General features: G+C 39.3%; 1 protein-coding gene and 2 pseudogenes across 1 annotated transcript in view; all 3 read right to left on the reverse strand.

Moving 5' to 3' along the window:
• LOC115042917 (synaptogyrin-1-like) overlaps window positions 1–5,085 on the reverse strand; it is a 6,947-nt gene extending 1,862 nt beyond the window's left edge. The window contains exons 1-4 of the mRNA XM_029501098.1: window positions 4,981–5,085; window positions 2,534–2,768; window positions 1,395–1,543; window positions 1,188–1,278 (exon numbers count right to left, since the gene is read on the reverse strand). Of these exons, the coding sequence (XP_029356958.1) occupies window positions 1,188–1,278; window positions 1,395–1,543; window positions 2,534–2,768; window positions 4,981–5,085 (580 nt within the window). The remainder of the gene's footprint in view (window positions 1–1,187; window positions 1,279–1,394; window positions 1,544–2,533; window positions 2,769–4,980) is intronic.
• A 1,260-nt stretch (window positions 5,086–6,345) lies between these two features.
• LOC115042933 (protein disulfide-isomerase-like) lies at window positions 6,346–11,680 on the reverse strand (annotated as a pseudogene).
• Window positions 11,681–13,340: 1,660 nt separating this feature from the next.
• LOC115048128 (lipopolysaccharide-induced tumor necrosis factor-alpha factor homolog) lies at window positions 13,341–16,887 on the reverse strand (annotated as a pseudogene).
• Between the last annotated feature and the right edge of the window lie 1,549 nt (window positions 16,888–18,436).

Below are 18,436 nucleotides of genomic sequence, written 5' to 3' on the forward strand. Positions count from 1 at the left end.
TTTGTTTAACACCATTCAGTTTGTAGTGGACATGAGCAAAATAAATGAAATTAATTTACTAATGTGCTGTACTCCAGTACGAGTACTGGAGTACTAACCCTAACCCTTCACGTGCTAGTGTTACCAAAAAAAAAGAAAAAAAGAAATCCAACCACCACCACTTTAATCAGGTGGTACCACAGTGCAGCTTTTTAAGAACTGTGTGTGAACTGTGTAAGAATATATATTTTTTTCTCTATGGCTCAATGGTGATTACTGTTGTTGCATTTGATGTAGTATCACAACACATCTGCTTAGCCAATTATAATCAGCAGGGCTAGAGTGCATTGACCTTGAAACTGCAGTTGTTATTATCCATCTGAGCAGAGATTAAGCTCCAGAAACCTGTCTCCAAAGTGAATGGAGAACAGTTACACCATGTTTGATAACTTCCTGTTCCTGCATTAGAAAAGTGCGCATTTGCACATTTTGGGTGGAAGTGCAGTGACGCAAACGGGAGAGGAGGACAGAAGAATGGCCGTGACCCCCACCTGGAATGTACTCTTAAAAGCAATTTAGGATTGTACTTCTATGAAGCTGGACTCATAATTCATCAGCACAGAGACGAATGTATCTCTGACTTTGAGTAAAGTATATATCAAACTCCAAAAATGCTGCATCCTCCATTTCCCATAATGCATCTGTACATTTCAGCCTCCCTGCTTGGTGAACCCATTCAAAGCCCAGACCAAATTAACAAAAGTGATGTCCTTCAGGACATTTTCTCAGAATATAGACACTGAACGAACGTTTTCACTCCGAGTTTTACTCCTTTAATCTGTAAAACTGGTAGACTGCCACAAAAAGTGCACAAAGTCTAAAGAAAGCGTATTTCATATTTTGTCACATGCTATCAATTCTCTACAGAAGATTTTTGGAATAATTTACCGCAGGAGTTTTTGGCATTGGCTCGAAGCTCATCGCATCTAGCATCAATTTCAGTATATCATATGATTTTAAGCATTCAGATCCCATTTAACTGTAGAGATCGATATGATACAAATATTTCTTTTTCTATGCTGTGGTATCAGTATCAATCATCGTGCCCAGTGTTAATCTGTCTAATCAAACACTATGACAGGGTGATTAAGGGCGCATCTGCCTGAATGCCTTGATTCAGGTGTGTGATTGTGTGTGACTAAAGAGACCGTAGTGGGGTGTCCTAAGTAGCAGCCTCTGCTTGTCCTCCATGAAGGAAATGCTCTTAACTATTTCCATAGCCAGCAGACACTGATAACCCTGAAACATATACACACTCATGATGATGATAATTGACAAATAATTAACGATGAAGACAGACACACATGAATATATACACAGACAGAAGGCAGGTGTCCACACAGTTATAAGAATACAGACCCAGTGAGGATGGAGAAGAAGCAGAAAGCGATGGTGGCTCTGGCAGCATCAGAGCCTTGGGCCAATGGCAGCTCGTCTGGAGAGGTTGCCTGCCACTGATTAGCCAGAAAACAGAAGCCCACAAACCACAGGAAGCTGGCGAGGCCTGGAGGAGGAGGAGGGGGCTGTTAAACCTTTAGTCCTGACAGACATCTGGTGTATTTTCATAATTATATAAAACAATTGGAATTTAAAAGAAAAACATAACGCTTCATTGTAAAAGGCTTGAAACTACTGACTGAGACTATAATCTTTGGGAAAAATATTCACTGAGATGTTGGTTGATTTTCTCAAAAGCTTCTCGACAATCTGGCTTCTTTTAGAAACCAGAGGAGTGAGTTTTTATCCAGTCAGTGATCTGAACCAAATTTAATGGTAAGTAATCAAATCGTTTTCACTCAAAATCACAACTGCCAACCTCATAATGGCACCAGAGGGAAAGTCAGGGGATCACCAAAGTTATAATCCAGTCAATTCAGTTAAGTTTAATAATATCAGGGGAAATACATTTGATCACAATCACGGGTGTCCTGCAGGCAAATTTATAAGTTAATCAACTTTCTTTAAGATCTTACTGTTATCTTAAAATGTAGTGGAGAATTAAACGTCAGAGCAGTGGGGTTAAGCGTATTCACATTTTAACTGAAACATCAAATCAGGTTTAGAAATATGGCCAAAATGTGAAATTTATGTTAAACTGAGAAAAATTATGTGGAGGACAATTCGACTAGGCAGAGAATATCTTATTTTGAATTTTCATATTCCCTGGGTATGGTTAATCATTTGAAAAACCTTTAGTAGCCATCAATTCAGTATACATCATGGATCCATGAAAACTAAAAGGCTGACGGATGTCAGGACATATAAACACATAAAACCATAATGTAATTATGAATCTTCGTTTGTGATTCATGCAGCTTTTCTTACTGTTAAACAGAGCCATTTAGGATAAGCTCATTGGCTTCATGGTATTGATATTGTAAATTTTTGTTTTTTAATTTTACTGGATTTGCTTTACCTCTTTCAGTATTTAATGCATCTCATATACGGTTTTGCTATTTGATGTTATGAGTCTGTGATGCTTGTTTGGTTGTACCAGAAAAGACGAGGTCCAGCAGGACGGCACGTCTCCTGTCCCTGATGCTGCTGATAGTTGGGAAGTAAACGTCCAGGATCATGAAACAGATGCTGCCAAGGAAACAGGCCACACCGACAGTAACACCGTAGTTACAGGCATCAGCGTTGTTGTTGAAGACGCAGAGCAGACGTTCGCTGCCGATGTTGATGTAGCCCTCATTCACGATGCAGCTGAACACCACTATGGAGAAAACCTGCAGGGGAAAACACACAGGCTGGTTTATTATCTGACAGGTAAAGGAGAATGAACTCACACTGGTGTATGAATGCCTTTCATTCCTCATACATGCCACACAAACACACTCAGCAGGACAAACGATGGTGCTGTGAGTCTGAATGAGAGACTGTGTCAAATATGTTTCTCTTTAATAATCATGTCAGAGATTTTAGTTCACCTGAGTTAGAAAAAAAAAAACAAAAAAAAACCAAACGTGACATCACCTGTTTCACCTGTCAGTGATATATATGTAGCTGTGCACAGACCTGAAAAATAAACTGGTGATGCTGCAGAACAAGTAGTTATGAATCTCTGTTCGTGCGGTGAAATGGAGATTTAAAATTTCACTGGGCAAAATGTTACTTTTTAATAAAATCAGCGTGCCGGCTGAAATATAAAAGCTACCATGTGAAGTTTTTGCTATGAAGCTAAAGTTTTAGTAACATGTGAGTAACATGCAGCATGGCACACAGTCAATGCACAAACAACAAAAAACTCTTTTAAAGGTATTACTATTATATTTTAACAGAAGGTCGATGTAATAATCCTGCATAGGTTCAGGAGCAGTCACTTTTCATATTCCTGTATATTGTTCTTTAATGTTGTAAATCACTCAAAACTATTTGTAGTCAATCAAATTAGCCCCAAATAATTGTCACACTAAAGGGGTTTCTCACATTGCCCAGTCAGTTATATTTTAACAGGAGGTCGATGTAATAATCCTGCATAGGTTCAGGAGCAGTCACTTTTCATATTCCTGTATATTGTTCTTTAATGTTGTAAATCACCAAAACTATTTGTAGTCAATCAAATTAGCCCCAAATAATTGTCACACTAAAGGGGTTTCTCACATTGCCCAGTCAGTTATATTTTAACAGGAGGTCGATGTAATAATCCTGCATAGGTTCAGGAGCAGTCACTTTTCATATTCCTGTATATTGTTCTTTAATGTTGTAAATCACTCAAAACTATTTGTAGTCAATCAAATTAGCCCCAAATAATTGTCACACTAAAGGGGTTTCTCACATTGCCCAGTCAGTTATTCTGATTTGCCCTAAACTATAACTGCATTTGCTTCATGGTCATGGACCAAGGACAGTAAACAAAGCCCCCTCTGACCACTGGGAGATATGAGCACTTCGGGTGAACTGATCCTTTTAAGACATTTTGTAACTCAGGTCCTGAAAATGGTACATGGAACTCTAAAAAATGTATGACATGTAAAACACCTGCAGAATAAATTACAGTGAAGGACTGTATGCAAAACAAAAATGGAAACATTATAGGTTTCTCTATTAGAGCGGAAATAATTAGCAGATGAATTGATAATAAATGAAACTAATGAAACTATTAGATACTTGATAACTAAGTTTTGCTGCTTTTGTTCATCTCATGTAAAAAAAAAAAAAAATATTCCTTCACAAACCAAACAATTTTTGCTATTTCATCGAGCTAAAAATAAATTGAGAAAATATCAGGGAAATACATGAAGAAAATAAACATTAGTTTCAGCTCTAATGTCAGCTCTAATGTCTATTTACAGCTATTCATTGTAGAGCTATGTCCATGAAACACTGTTAAATACAAAGCCTTGTCACATTTGAAATATCTGATTTTCTTATCTGAAGTGCCTCCTTGTGTCTCTCTGTTTATGACACTTAGACTGCTTTGTTTCAAAAACAAATGGCAAATCTCTCCTGACAAATCCAATTGAACTGAATTAGGAGACACAGTCAGATGTGCTTGATGTGCATCTGTTAACTTGCCATTTTCTCCTTTAAAACAAAATTGCTGCTGGTTCTCTCAGTGCACATTAAACACTGTGTGGTGACTCACAGCTGCACAGCATCACTGAGATGTGTTATTGTCTGATTGGGGGCATTTCAATCTAAAGCTTCCACAGCAGCTCATCCCAGACACAACGAGCCCCCCTTCCAGATAAACACATAAAGACCAGCCTCTGCTGCTGTAGCTGCATCAATAAAATCATTTCTGAGATGATGATCACAGCAGAGCTTGGAGCCAGAAATGAAACTGGTGATTTCTGTAAATCCAAACCTGAACTGATGAAATCAGGGGAGAGGGACTCAACGATACAAAGAGAATATGAATGGGAGAGAGGGGGGTGGGGGGACAGGTAGGCCCCTCCGGCGATGATCACCGACACACTGCAGAGGAGGCCGACTTACCCACGACAGCAGCCTGAGGATGGTCCGGGGATGCGTGAAGAATGCTACCGGGTCGAAGGCGAGGGTCCCGGCCTTCCCGGCGCCGTACGCGCCCGCTGGCTCCATCCCTCCGGGGTTAATGCAGCCCGACGCCCGCCGACAGAACGAGAGGAGACGGTGAGAGAGCAGCGCGCAGCTGCGGCGTCCTCTTCCCTCCTCCTCCTCATCTTCATCATCCTCTTCATCATTCCTCCATCTCCTCCTCCGAGTGAAGTCACAGCGCGTCAGGGACAGCAGATCAGCCTGCAGACGGAGCTGGGAACGATCATTACGGGTACATTTTAAATCCAGTTCGGTTCTTTCCGGATCTTGATTGGGGTGGGGGCTTTTAGTCTATATGCTTCAGTCTGAATTTCCCTCCATAAAATGGTGCCATCAGTGCTGCAGAAATTAGAACAGCTGTATTCAGGCATGTATCAACAATCATGTCATTATGTATGGTCTAATCGGAACTTTAGAAATGAAATGTTTTTAGATAAAAGACTTTTTCATGTAAAAAGTGGCCTAAACAAAAGTCAATGGCTCATGCCCAAGCCCCTCCACTCCCTCTGGAAGTTAGCACTTGCCATATTAATATTCATTCATTAATTAATTCATTCATCTTCTACTTCTTATATGTTCCGGGTAGCGGGCGCTGCTGAAGCCAATCCCAGCTCACATTGGGTAAGGGCGGGACACACCCTGGACAGGTCACCAGTCCATCACAGGGCCAATACTTAGAGACAGACAGAGACCAACAACCACTCACCGTCACACTCAGACCTACAGACAATTTAGAGTCACCAATTAACCCAAACATGATGTCTTTGGAGTACCCTGAGGAAACCCAAACAGGCACAGGGAGAACATGCAGACTCCACACAGAAAGGCCCCCAGTCCAGAAACCACACTGAACCGACCTTCTTATTGTGGGGCAACAGCACTAACCACAAACATATATGTTTTGGTTAATTGGTGGCTCTAAATTGTCCTCAGATGTGTGAAGTGTGTTGGCCTGACAATCAGCTGGGATTGGCTGCAGCCTGATGCATCAGTCAGGCTCTATACTTCATTGGTTCTTCAATCTTTTTAGCACATTTGTTGTAACGTAGTCCAAATCATCATATATATGATTCAACTTAGAATTTCTACGACGAACACAACAAACACAGAAATACAGTGAAGTTAAAGGAAATAAAAACCTTTTAACCGTCAGAGGTTTCAACCAAAGACTTTATTTGGTTGGATCAGATCAGTGGTTGATGACAGCATGTGACCTGATCCATGTTTGGAAAGGATTGACTAAAAGATATCACATGCACACACACTGCTTTCTTTGTTCTTGTATTAAAGCTCATCTTTGGTTTGGTTGGCTTTATTTGCCTCTTCAGCTTTAATGGCTTCAATGTACTTCCTCCGGTCTTCATCCTCCTGGAGACACAAAGGAGAGAAGTGTATTTATAACACAGAGAATAGGGAAGACGTCAAACACACACACACAGTCGCATCAAAGTCAAACTGTAACACCAGTGAGGCGACTTACCTTAATTCTTTCTTTTTTGGCTTTTTCCATCTCTTTTTCTATGAACTTAACCAGATCCTTCAACTTCCGGTTTCCAGTGTAAACCACCACCTGGTGACACACAGCACAGATCACATACTGAACATTAACAACCTTGATACTAAGGTAACACGTTATCCAATAATTTCTTATACACATCACAGATATATCGCAGTGTGTATAGTTTGTTATGTTACCAGTCAAATTATTTAATATCTGGATATTGTTATCCTTCATACCCTTTCAGCATGCAGGGCAGGAAAAAGGCAGAGCGATGGGTAGGATCTCTGCATGGACATGTTGATGTCATTGGCTGAGGCATCAATGCGAGCGACGACCACGTCCTCTTGCTCCTTGAAGGCCTCAGCTAGTTCCTCCCACAGCGGGAACAGGGCTCGGGACTCTCGACTGTAGGGAAGATCTGAAGTACACACAGCAAGTACAATTTAAGATGCTTTTCTTTTGTGCAGGTTTTGTGTGGGTTTGTACAGGTAACATGCATGAGCAGGTATTAAACAATGACCTGGAAGCTTGAATTTGTAGATTTGAAGCTTCAACAACATCTCAAAGTGAAGAAATGAAAAACAAAATTGCATTTACATACAGAATAGGACAAAAACTGTCTTGTCAGGGTTAAAGGTGACTTTCTCCAGAGTCATTCCCACCAGCTCTTTCACCGGCTTTTTGTCCCATCCCTCTGGTATTGGCTCACTCTGCATCTTCTGCACAGAAAGACTTCATACATATCAGGACGACCTTTGATCCATGTTTCTGTCAGGAATGTAAGCTACCTTAGCCTTGCCTTCCAGGTAGGACTGACAGAATGTTTTTATGGTGTCCACGTCCAGAGTGTCAGACGGCAGGTGGTATGACACATGGTCCGTCAGGTTAACCAGCCGAATGAGAGGTGCTTCAAAATCACGTACTCGGAAGTACTCCATCAGCCTGCCATTACGGGGCTCATCCACATTAACCAACACAAACAAAATCTGAATATGCACACAGACACACACACACACAGATGCAGAGTTGATGTACTGTTAAGCATATCTTGAATATAAAATGCATAAAAAGTAGTCTGTTTGTATTGAAATCTATGGGAACTTGGCCTTACCTCTACTATTTCTACCAGAGTAGAAGTTTTCTGAATGAGTTTATGCCCCCCACCCACCCCACTTATTCAAGACATCATGATGTTTATTTTGGTCTCATTTAGAGGGAAATAGATAATAAAACAAGGTATGCATAATGCCGTACTACATTGTGATTGTTGACTATCTGAAAACCAGGATAGAGTCCAGAGCAGGTCAGAACCACCCTCACTCCACACCACCCTCTGTATGAATTGCAAACAGAAGCTCACAAACCACCAGCTTACATCCAATACTATATGCACTGCAGAGATGTGTGTGTTTGTACCTTCAACCTGAAAGCCTCAGCAGCGCTTTTAAAGGCAGAGTAGATCTCACTGATGTCTGCAGAGCTTTTGTTAACAAACAGGAGGGCATGATTCAACACAGGTGAGGTTAAGATCTGAGTGACAGTCTGCAAGAGATGGAATAACATTCATAAACTCAGGCCACATCATAGACTGTATCTAAAAATATCACTCACACACAGGACATAGAGTGATATGACAGCAACCTATTTGTTGCCATTTCAGGTTTCCACACAGTGAGAGCAAGAGACAAATATTTCATAATCAATATTTTGACTTTTTGTTGTTGTTGTTGTTAATGATAAATGTAAACTACAGTTGTATGGAAAAGCAGATTGCACATTTGTTGATTTGAAGGGAAGGAAATAAAACCCCAGCTACAATCAGACTTTAAGTTAAGTTAAGTTAAGTTAAGTTAAAAAAATAAGCATCAACTGTTTAACAGTTGGGGGAAACAAAGAGGATTTTGCTGACTGCAAATGTTTCATGGTCAGTAAATCCAACAATGTGGAGATACAGATACTGTGTAAGTCCATGGAATAATAGGAGGAATGTTTTTAATGAAAGGCTAAATATAAATGTTAATTTTCACTTTAAAAATCATAAAAATTTGTCTTTTACTTTTACTTACAACTACATAGGCAGCTAAGAAAGTTAAGCTTGCAGTTTTAAAGACTTGTGTGTATATGTTTAAAAGTTGGCTTTAAAAGTCCAATGGGAAAGAAATGATAAAATGTGCATCAAAACCTCTAAAACCTCTTGTGCTGCATGATTATTTTCCTCTGCTGTTTCATATGTTCTAAACACTCAATAGAAAATCCCCACATACGGTTACAGTCTCACAATCTCAGTAGATTTAGCCTCCAAAAAAACAAAAAAACAAACTGAAATCTATCAGCAGCCTGCAGTAGAATAGTCACTGTGTGTGTGGAAATATAATGTTATGATCTATGACTGAACCTCTCCGGTGTATTCAGTGACTGGCTCCATCTGGTAGACAGTGATAAAGATGATCAGCTCCTCTTTAGATGTCTGAGACGTCATTTTATAAGCCTGGATGAGTTCAGACTGCAGCAGACACACAAACACAATCACATACACACAGTTGGACTACAGGTCTTAAACAACTTTATACCACCTTATGCATGATGGTCAAATGATTCAAACCATAAATCTCATATTCTGTCTCAACTACTTTTTGTCTTAGTAATAATGTGAATATGTATGTTTTTAAAGTGATGTGTTTCAAGACAGAAATCTTCTTTGGTCTGTTACAGCTGAGTACAGTTGAGCACGTTTAACATTTCACTGACATAATTACTCAATCAAGACAATACAGCAGATTAATCAATAAAGAAAATAATTGTTGCCTGCAGCCCTGGTAATCAGCTAGTATTTTTTATACATCTTTATGTGTATTTCTGTTTTAATTGTTCTTTTCAAAGGTGATATTTTTGTAATTTTGTTTTTTCTATAATTGCCACAGTAATGTTATACACAATGTGTGAATTACCTTTTTGAGCAGCAGGACAACATCGTGTGTTAGACCATATTTACTGATAACTTCATTGTTCTGTGTCACAACAAAGTTAATGTCAGGGAGGTCGATGGCTGCTGAGTAAAACACCTGGATACTAGCTTGGTCCAGATCCTACATACAGGCAGACCAAGAATATATTTTGTTAAACTTCACTACACCAGTGAGAAGAAAATGTATATGAAATAGATGATTTTCACCTTAAAAAATCCAACCACCGTCAGCTCCTCTAAGGCCTCTGATTGGCTATCAGTGATTATGTCAGCAGCAGATCCTGCTCTCCGCTTCAGCCAGGTCAAGATGGATGCCGAAGTCTGAGGCACTGAATTAAAATCCAAGAAAACAAATAAATTCCCCTTCAATATTTTATCCAATCTGAAAAGAAATCAACTATTTCTTGCATATGAATTTTCCTCTGTAGAATTATAGTCTGTCTATGTAGCAAGTGATGGTTAGTATAGCTTTGTCTTTTTTATTTTTCCCTATGACTAAAAGATATTCATATGGTTGTATTACCAGGCATTTTTAGCCTGTCATGTATATTAATCCACTATGAGTGTTTAAGACAGCTTTATGTAAAATTCTACAAATGTTTTGATTCCTTAATTATTCATTAGGCAAGGCAAGGCAATTTTATATGTATAGCACAATTAGCACAATACACTAAAAAAAATCATACATAGAAAATGCATTTCAACAAGAAAGAAAGAAAAAAGAAATACACCAGTAAAAGACAATTATAGGAATTAGAATGATTAAAAGCATTAAAGTGATATATTAAAACTAAGTAAAAGCTGCAGTGAATAATAACGTTTTCAAGCCTGATTTAAATGGGTTAATAGTTGGTGCAGACCTCAGGTGTGCAGGGAGGTTGTTCCACAGGTGAGGAGCATAATAACTGAAAGCTGCTTCACTTTGTTTGGTCCTGATTCTGGGAACACACAGTGAACCTGTCCTAGATGACCTGAGGGGTCTGGATACTTCATTAGAGTTAATAAGTCTAGAATATATTTTGGTCCCAGACCATTTAGTGATTTGTAGACCAACAGTAAGATTTTAAAGTCTAAGTCAGTGTAGTGATCTGAGGACTGGTGTAATATGGTCCATTTTCCTGGTGTTTGTCAGGATTCTTGCAGCAGCATTCTGGATCAACTGTAGTTGTCTAATAGATTTTTTGTTTTGGCCAGTAAAGACACCATTACAATAGTCCAATTTACTGAAAATAAATGCATGACCAAGTTTTTCCATGTATTCTTCAGACAGAAATTCCTTAACTCTGGCTATATTTTTCAGGTGGTAATAAGCAGATTTGCCAATGAGCTTTAAATGGTTGTTAATTATTATGGTTGTTAATTATTATGGTTGTTATTATTATGGCATTATTGAACGGACCACAGATTAGTTTAGTTTAGCTCTGAATGGCTCATCTGATGTTTTTAAGCAAGGAAATAACAGTGAGCAACCTCACACCTTTGATTTCGTTGAAAATTTTCAAACTGTCTGAAATCAGGTGACTTGATCAGGTTTTTAGTTTTGGGGGGGATAATAATGATAATAATTAGCATTTGGAAATAAGAATATATAATTTATCACCAGCGCAGACCAGGGCAGGGCACAGGGTTTTGTTTATCTCCATCGATATAGAGCCTGATCGTCGGGGGACCTGTCGCATTAAGATCTTTGGCCAGGTCCTTCTCCTTGTCACATCGATGACTGCCAGTTTGACCTCTGACCCCTGAAGTTCTGCAGCAGCACCTTCAAAGGCTGCTGATACATGAGGACCTTCAGCAGAGAGAGGAGCATCTAAACACAAACAAAACAACAAACACACAACAGCAAGTGAGTACCAACAATGACATGATGACTATGCTGCAGTGTGAGGTGAGTATTTCGCTTTTTGAGGCAGTAAACCATTTAATCACTCGTATGTTGTGATTCAGTTGAATATCTCAGTGTGTAACTTACAGAAATGCACCAGGAGCTGCTTGTGTTTTCTCAGTGCCCTGTTGAAATTTGCCTTTTTCAGCTGTAAAACTCCACCCTGCTCGGGGAGGGATTTATCTCCAGGTTGGTCATGCTGTGTGTCAGAGGCGACAACACCCAGAGGCAGAAGGCCCGTCACCCCCAGCAGTGACACACTCCTCATGATGGTTCACCGACAATGTAAGAATTGAACACTGCAACGAGCCTGACATGAAGTATGAAGGGAGTGGCGAAAGGAAGGGCTGATGTGTGTGTGTGTGTGTGTGTGTGTTTGTGTTTGTGTGTCTGTGCTGAGCTGGTACTTGCAAATACTTTTGTTATCTGCCGACTGGACCCACCAGTCTGTCGCTGATTAACTTTCCTATCTAAGCCCTGCTGTATTGCTGCTATTGGCTGCTGTTCATATCACCTATATTACTAATATCTAAATGCCCTTGGTGCTGTACTGTTGCCTCAACAAGGTCAAAATGGAGCCATAAATTCAAACACTCACTAATACGTATGCAACACACACACATACACGTATCCAACATAACTCACCCATTTGTACAATTGTAACGATCACAGCTTTGTCTGTGTAATAAGACACTTTTATCTTCCTGTCAACAAGATAGAATTATACATAATACAACATTTTGATTCAACCACATTAAAAAGTCCAACTCTGCAATGATGCTGACTGTTAGACACCACTGACAGGTCTAAAAGGTCATTAACTACTATAGTTTAATTCATCCTCAACCGTCAGCAGCTTGAATTACAGTGTACGTCAAGTCTAGTTTAACAATTTAATGAATACGTTTAAGTCAAGTGAGAAGATTGTACTGTCATACATTCTGCCTGGTGAATATGAAGCCAAGCTACAGAGTGACTTGTCCTGTCAAAAGGTAACAAATCTCCAGCACCTATAAAGTTCTGATTTGATCTGATTTCTTTAAACTGTAAATAATGTGGACAGTCACAGTGCAATTTAAAAATCCACCATTTTGTCCTGGCTTTTCATTAGAGTGTTTTGTTCTATTTCATGAGTTCTATTCATGTATTAATGTTGTTTATGTCATGTTTTAAGCACTCTATGTTGATGTTATATAAGAATCTCTTCACTGTGTACATTTTTGTGCAATACTATTTATTTATGACTATTTATGTATGATCTTACAAATTTTTCAGTTTGTGTTTGTGTTTCCCTCTGTATCTCTCTTAGTGGTATGTTAAGCTGAGCATTTTTGTATTTAACAAATTAATACAGTGCAGAGACTGGTGTCTCCTCATGTGTAACATTTGGAAGAGTTTAGCATTTTCTCTTAGAAAAACACTGAAAAGGGATGCAATGACAAAAAGGCACTTAATAACATTTTGAACAATAAATATAAAATTTAATCAGCTTCATTGACAATAACAATTGTGTGTTTCTCATTCATCATAGCAATTTAAAGAACTGTAATTATATTTATGTTAGTATGAAGAATTGAGGTTTTCCATTTTGTGCCTCTTTCGTCATTATAAAACCATAACAGCCTTGTTCACTGTGTCAAGAATTGACTGGTGTAAACAAATTAAAACATTTGTTTTGTCTGGTCGCTATGAAAAGTTCTGTTAAGAATTTGCGTGTCAGCGGGGCTATTGGGTAAAAAACATTTGCTATCATTTGGATCATAAATTGTTTTTAAAGATGCTTCACCCCGGCTCAGGGCACCTCACTTCCTGTAGGCTACTGTTGAATTGTCTGCACACAGACACATGCAGTCTTCAGGGGAGGCTTATTCACAATAATACCTGTGTGGGATCATGGGAGCTTTTAAAAACGTAGTGCAGAAGTATAAATTACATTGATATGTTTTCCAGCGGGATTGGATTAGATTAGCAAAGAAAAACAAGTCTGATGGTCATATCTCATATTCATTCCCCCATGTTATTAGTTGGTAAACATTAGCATTAGTTATATCTCCATTTAAAAAGAAAAATTGTGTTGTTTTTTCATATAGGAAATATAGTCATTCGAAAACAAACAGACCAAAAACAACCAACAATTAAATCCCTAACTAAGTCCCAATATATATATATATATATATATATATATATATATGGACTTATAGGGACCCCCCATTTTGGCAATAAACGGTCCCATCAGTCTCAGTTGTAGTAAAATGCTGCTGTATGCATGAGAATGGATGGATTGAACATACATAAAAAAATTAACACTGCACCTACCCACCTCCACAATATTGACTTACAAAAGCACAAAGGAGTATTTTGCCAAAGTTGTCTTCTATTTATGTTAGAAATGCGTGTGATCTATCTATCTATCTATCCATCTATCCATCTATCTATCTAATTTAAGCTGATGCATAATTATTTATCCTCATTGTGACAAATGTTTTGGTGTTATAATATTTTGGGTGCCCTGGGGACAACAGGAGGCTTATCCGTCCTGACAGTGTCATCTTGTGTATACGTGCAGATGGTTTCCACACCGTGGGCAGGAGTGATGTGCTTCATGTAGTCTATGTATCATGAGTGGGATCAGACAGAAACCACAGACCAACCTGAAACACACACACACAAATGCAGAATGTAGTTAAAGTTCACAGTTCGCTCAAGCTTTGACAGCACTCTGAAATAAATATTATTTGCGTCTCACCCCATCAGTGTGAGAAGGACACACAGAAACCAGGCAGTCGCCCCAGGCACGTATGTTACTTTAGTGGTGACAGTGTGGCGGCAGTATGGGCAGCATATTAAACCGGGGCTGTCTCTCAGACACATCAATGAGATGGGAACAGGCGCTGGCTGAGTCACTACTACCACTGGCTGATTTTGTCTGCTGTTGACAGCTGAACTCACACCCACTGGGTTACAGAAGCCGCAGGAGAGATGGAGGGCCATATCAGGGGGATACAGGGACATGGAGGGAAGCAAATTAAATGTTATCACCTGCTCGATTACATTATATTTATGCAATTTAGGTTAATTATTTCTGCGTGGTCCTTGTACCTTGTGTATGTAGATGGATTATAGTTCCAGGGTTTTGGGGAGGTGGACTCATAGCAGCTGGTACAGACACTGGGGTCAGGACAGGGAATGGATTTGGCTCGATTGTAACTAGTGAAAAAGAAATATTCCAATATAAATGTATTTTTCTCTGTCTTCATGTACTTCAATGTAAGAAAAAGTGGTGCGTCTTCAAGTGCTTCACACTGTTCTTCAGATTTTCATCCACATTAAAATACCTTAAAGTACAACAGAAAACTAGAAGTCTTTTTTGTCCTCCTACTTTGAGGATACCTGTTTACTTAGTTCATATTCAACCCATTAAAAGTCCTTTTTGGCCCTTCCTGCTTACTGTAATCATGTACAGTTAATGACAATGGCTACACTGTGAAATCCACCATAATATCATTTCAAATGTATTTACTTTGTGTAATGATTTCAGCTTTTTACTATACACAAACTAAACAGGTTCAACTATTCTGTTTACAGAACTATCTACAGAAAGCTTGTAAAAGGCCAAACCAAAGAGAAATAGGAGATTTCACAGGCACCTCCGTCACTGTGGGACTATGCTCCTCAATGTCTGATGAGCTGTAAAGGAAAATAGAGAAAGCAGGGGCGTAGTGAGATGTTATCTTACCTGCTTCTCCATAGGTGGGGGAGGCGTGGAGCGAGAGGAGAGGGAGGCGTCATATGAGGGGGAGGTGGGATATTTACTCCTGCTGTGGTCAGAGGAGGAGGGTGGAGACTGGCCTCTTCATATGAAGGGGGTTCCATCAGGAGATCGTCCAGTCAAACAGGACACTGGGGCCACAATGGAAGGACGGACAGAGATGCAGATGAAGTCAGTGAAGATGGACAGAGAGGAATTTAAACAAGTTCCTTTTAAGTAAATTGCTGTGTTTGATCGGCTCTTTGACTGAATTGGCCGGTTTGATAATATACATCTAAACATGAGGAGATGGAAATCTGCAGATGGACTATGACAAAGTCATGCAACAACCTACCTGTGACGTGAACAATGAAAAAGTGTAGGCTACTGAAGAAAACTTGTGCTGCTTCAAAGAACGGTTGGTGACAGCAAATATTTATTTGATTTAGTGACTTTTTTTCTGCTTTAACTAGAGTTCATTTCATAACTTTGTATGAAATAACATAAACCTTTTGCTGAGTTCTACATCTCTATCAGATAGTTTTTAATAAATATATAATTTCTGGTATCTATCTCGGAAATTAAACAATCTGAGAGGGAAAGATGAAGATGAAGGAGATGCATTTGCTGCATGTCTGCATCAAAGTTAGTTTCTTGCAGTACATAACAAGTGTCTCCATGCAGGAATCCAACAGCTGCAGATTACAGATAACATCAAAATGTTACAATGCAACAAACACACTGGAAATGACAGCAAGGCACTAGATGCTGTAGTTATACAGTTAAAATAAAACCAATGCGTAGCAATTCCACGTTGCTTGATAAAACGCTGTCCTCTCTTCAGGGCCTACTGTTTTTCAGTGAGTGGTGTAAATGAAGTGCGCTGAGCTGGCACTACCATCTCATTTTAATTACCAACTGGTTATACACCTTCTATGATAACAGCCCATTTTGTGTGTCTGTGTGTATGTTGACATTGCTGGCAGAAGGAGAAGTTGGCTCATTCAGTTTTTAGTAATGTGAACATTTCAGCTTCTAGCCTTTCTGTCATAGTGCCTCCTGTCTTCTCAGACAGAGACACACACATAAGCTTGCTGAACAGTCACAAGTCTGAACTTTCATCTGAAGAGTCGAGGTTTAAAGTAACACACAAAAACACACACTTTACAACAATACAGTGTAGTTAGTTTCTCTACCTAAGTTAACTGACCCAAACTTTTAGGCCAACATTTTAAAACACACAGTATTTACCTTACAATGGTATTTCACACGCTATCAACATTGTACAGTTCACATACACACAGTAGGTTCAAAACCACACAAATCACATAATATGACACATAACACTGAACAAACAAATAATCCTGGATCTACTCCACCTCACATCTATGTATTTCACACCAATATGTCATCTAACACCAGCTGTATCAGTCACTGAACACACCTGCTGAATACAGCCAAGTCATTCTGGCTCACATGGGACTTTTCTCTTACGTAAACAAGACATCATTCGAGCCCTGGTTTCTAACCCAAACTTGTGTAAACTGGCTTCCACTGTACACAAACTCAAAACACCACTTGCACAGACTAGCACATGTCCTTTTTCGTTAATTAAACAGCGTGTTGTGTGAGATGTAGAGGAGCAGTGGTCTTACCTTGGACAAATGAGGAAACTCTGCCGATAATAGGAAACACGTACCATGTTGGTGACAGCCGTGACATCACAGCCTGCCGAACCCGTTTTCCTCTGGAATTAGAAACATTCACTTCCCACAGCCTGAAAAACAACCCTTCCTATATGTTTCCATCACACGGACTCACACTCTTGCGCCAACCTGCCTCCTAAGGTCAAACTCAATCTTTGGTGGCTTGTTTGCAGTGTCAATACCAAAACATGATTTAGGGCCCATCTGTTTATTTATTTGTTTGTGAATTTAAGACAGTTGATAGTTACATAATAAGTTGTGTTCAGGAATTTTAAATGAAGCTGAAATGGAGCTAAAATTTCCTTGTTTTTAAATTGAGGCCAAATCATTTAGACTAAGAAAAATCTGAGCTGACATGAGAGGAACAGGAAACTACAGATAAAACAACTGCATCTATGTTCACAATGACTTCATCAGCCACACCTCAATGGGCCAATCATGTGGCAGCAGTGTAATGTAAATATAGACTCATACAGACAAGGGTCTTCGAATCTCAGACCTTGACTGCAGTTTGATTTGAGTGTTTCTGCAGCTGCTGATCTTGGATTTTCACAGTTTTTACTCAGAAAGATGTGAAAACAAAAGCATCCAGTGAGCAGCAGAAATGCTGTTGGGGAGAGTCAGAGGAGAATGGACGGACTGGACTGGTTGGAGAGGACAAGAAGACACAAACAACTCAGATAACTCCTGTTTACAGCTGGGCTGAAAAGAGAAAACCTCTCAGGATTATCAATATGTCAAATGTTGAAGTGGATGAGTTACAGCAGCAGAAGACCACGTCAGGTTTTCGCTCCTGACTCCAATCTAGACAGGAGCAGAAACCTGAGGCTGCAGAGGGAACAGGCTCATTACAACCAGACAAGACGATGAGAGGAGAATGTGGCCTGGTTTGATGATCGTCCATCTGTGCCCAGGAGGAGGACAGCAGGGTCACAGCACAAATCGACTCACTTCCAGCCTCTTAATATCAATCAGGGGTGGTTTGAATGAAATTTGTCCAGTCTTGTTGGTGACTGCGCTTCTATTCATGACCTCACATCTTCACTTTGCTGCCTCCAGCATGAAAAGGCTCCATGTCACGAAGGAAATACCATCTCTAACTGATTTCACTGTTCACATTCCCAGAAACCTCTGGGATTTGGTAGAACAGGAGGCTGAATGTGCAGCTGCCAAATCAACCCTAAGCCTTACCCATGTCAACAAAGAAATAAAGCTCAAAGTTCAAGAAATTGTCATCATCAACATCAAGAAGAATGGTGAGCAGAGAAATTAACTGGTAATAGTACAGTCTTTGGAGTAAAGTGCTCAGTGAGTTATCATGACTTCACTGAAGCCTTATACTTTTAATATTAATGCTTAAAATGCTTAAAAGTTTATTTTCATGATTAGATTTACACCAATGAGCCAATTCAACGCCAACATTGTCTTTTGAATTCCAGTTTTTTCCTAAGCTGAGATATAAAGGTATGTTTGAATGAAAAGCAAACGTTAGCATCACAAAACGACAATGTCCAGAAATGATATTATCATTAGAAATAATATAGAAATATGCAGTAATAATATGATCGTG

This window comes from Echeneis naucrates, chromosome 1 (genome assembly GCF_900963305.1).
Source record: "Echeneis naucrates chromosome 1, fEcheNa1.1, whole genome shotgun sequence".
Lineage (NCBI taxonomy): Eukaryota > Metazoa > Chordata > Actinopteri > Carangiformes > Echeneidae > Echeneis > Echeneis naucrates.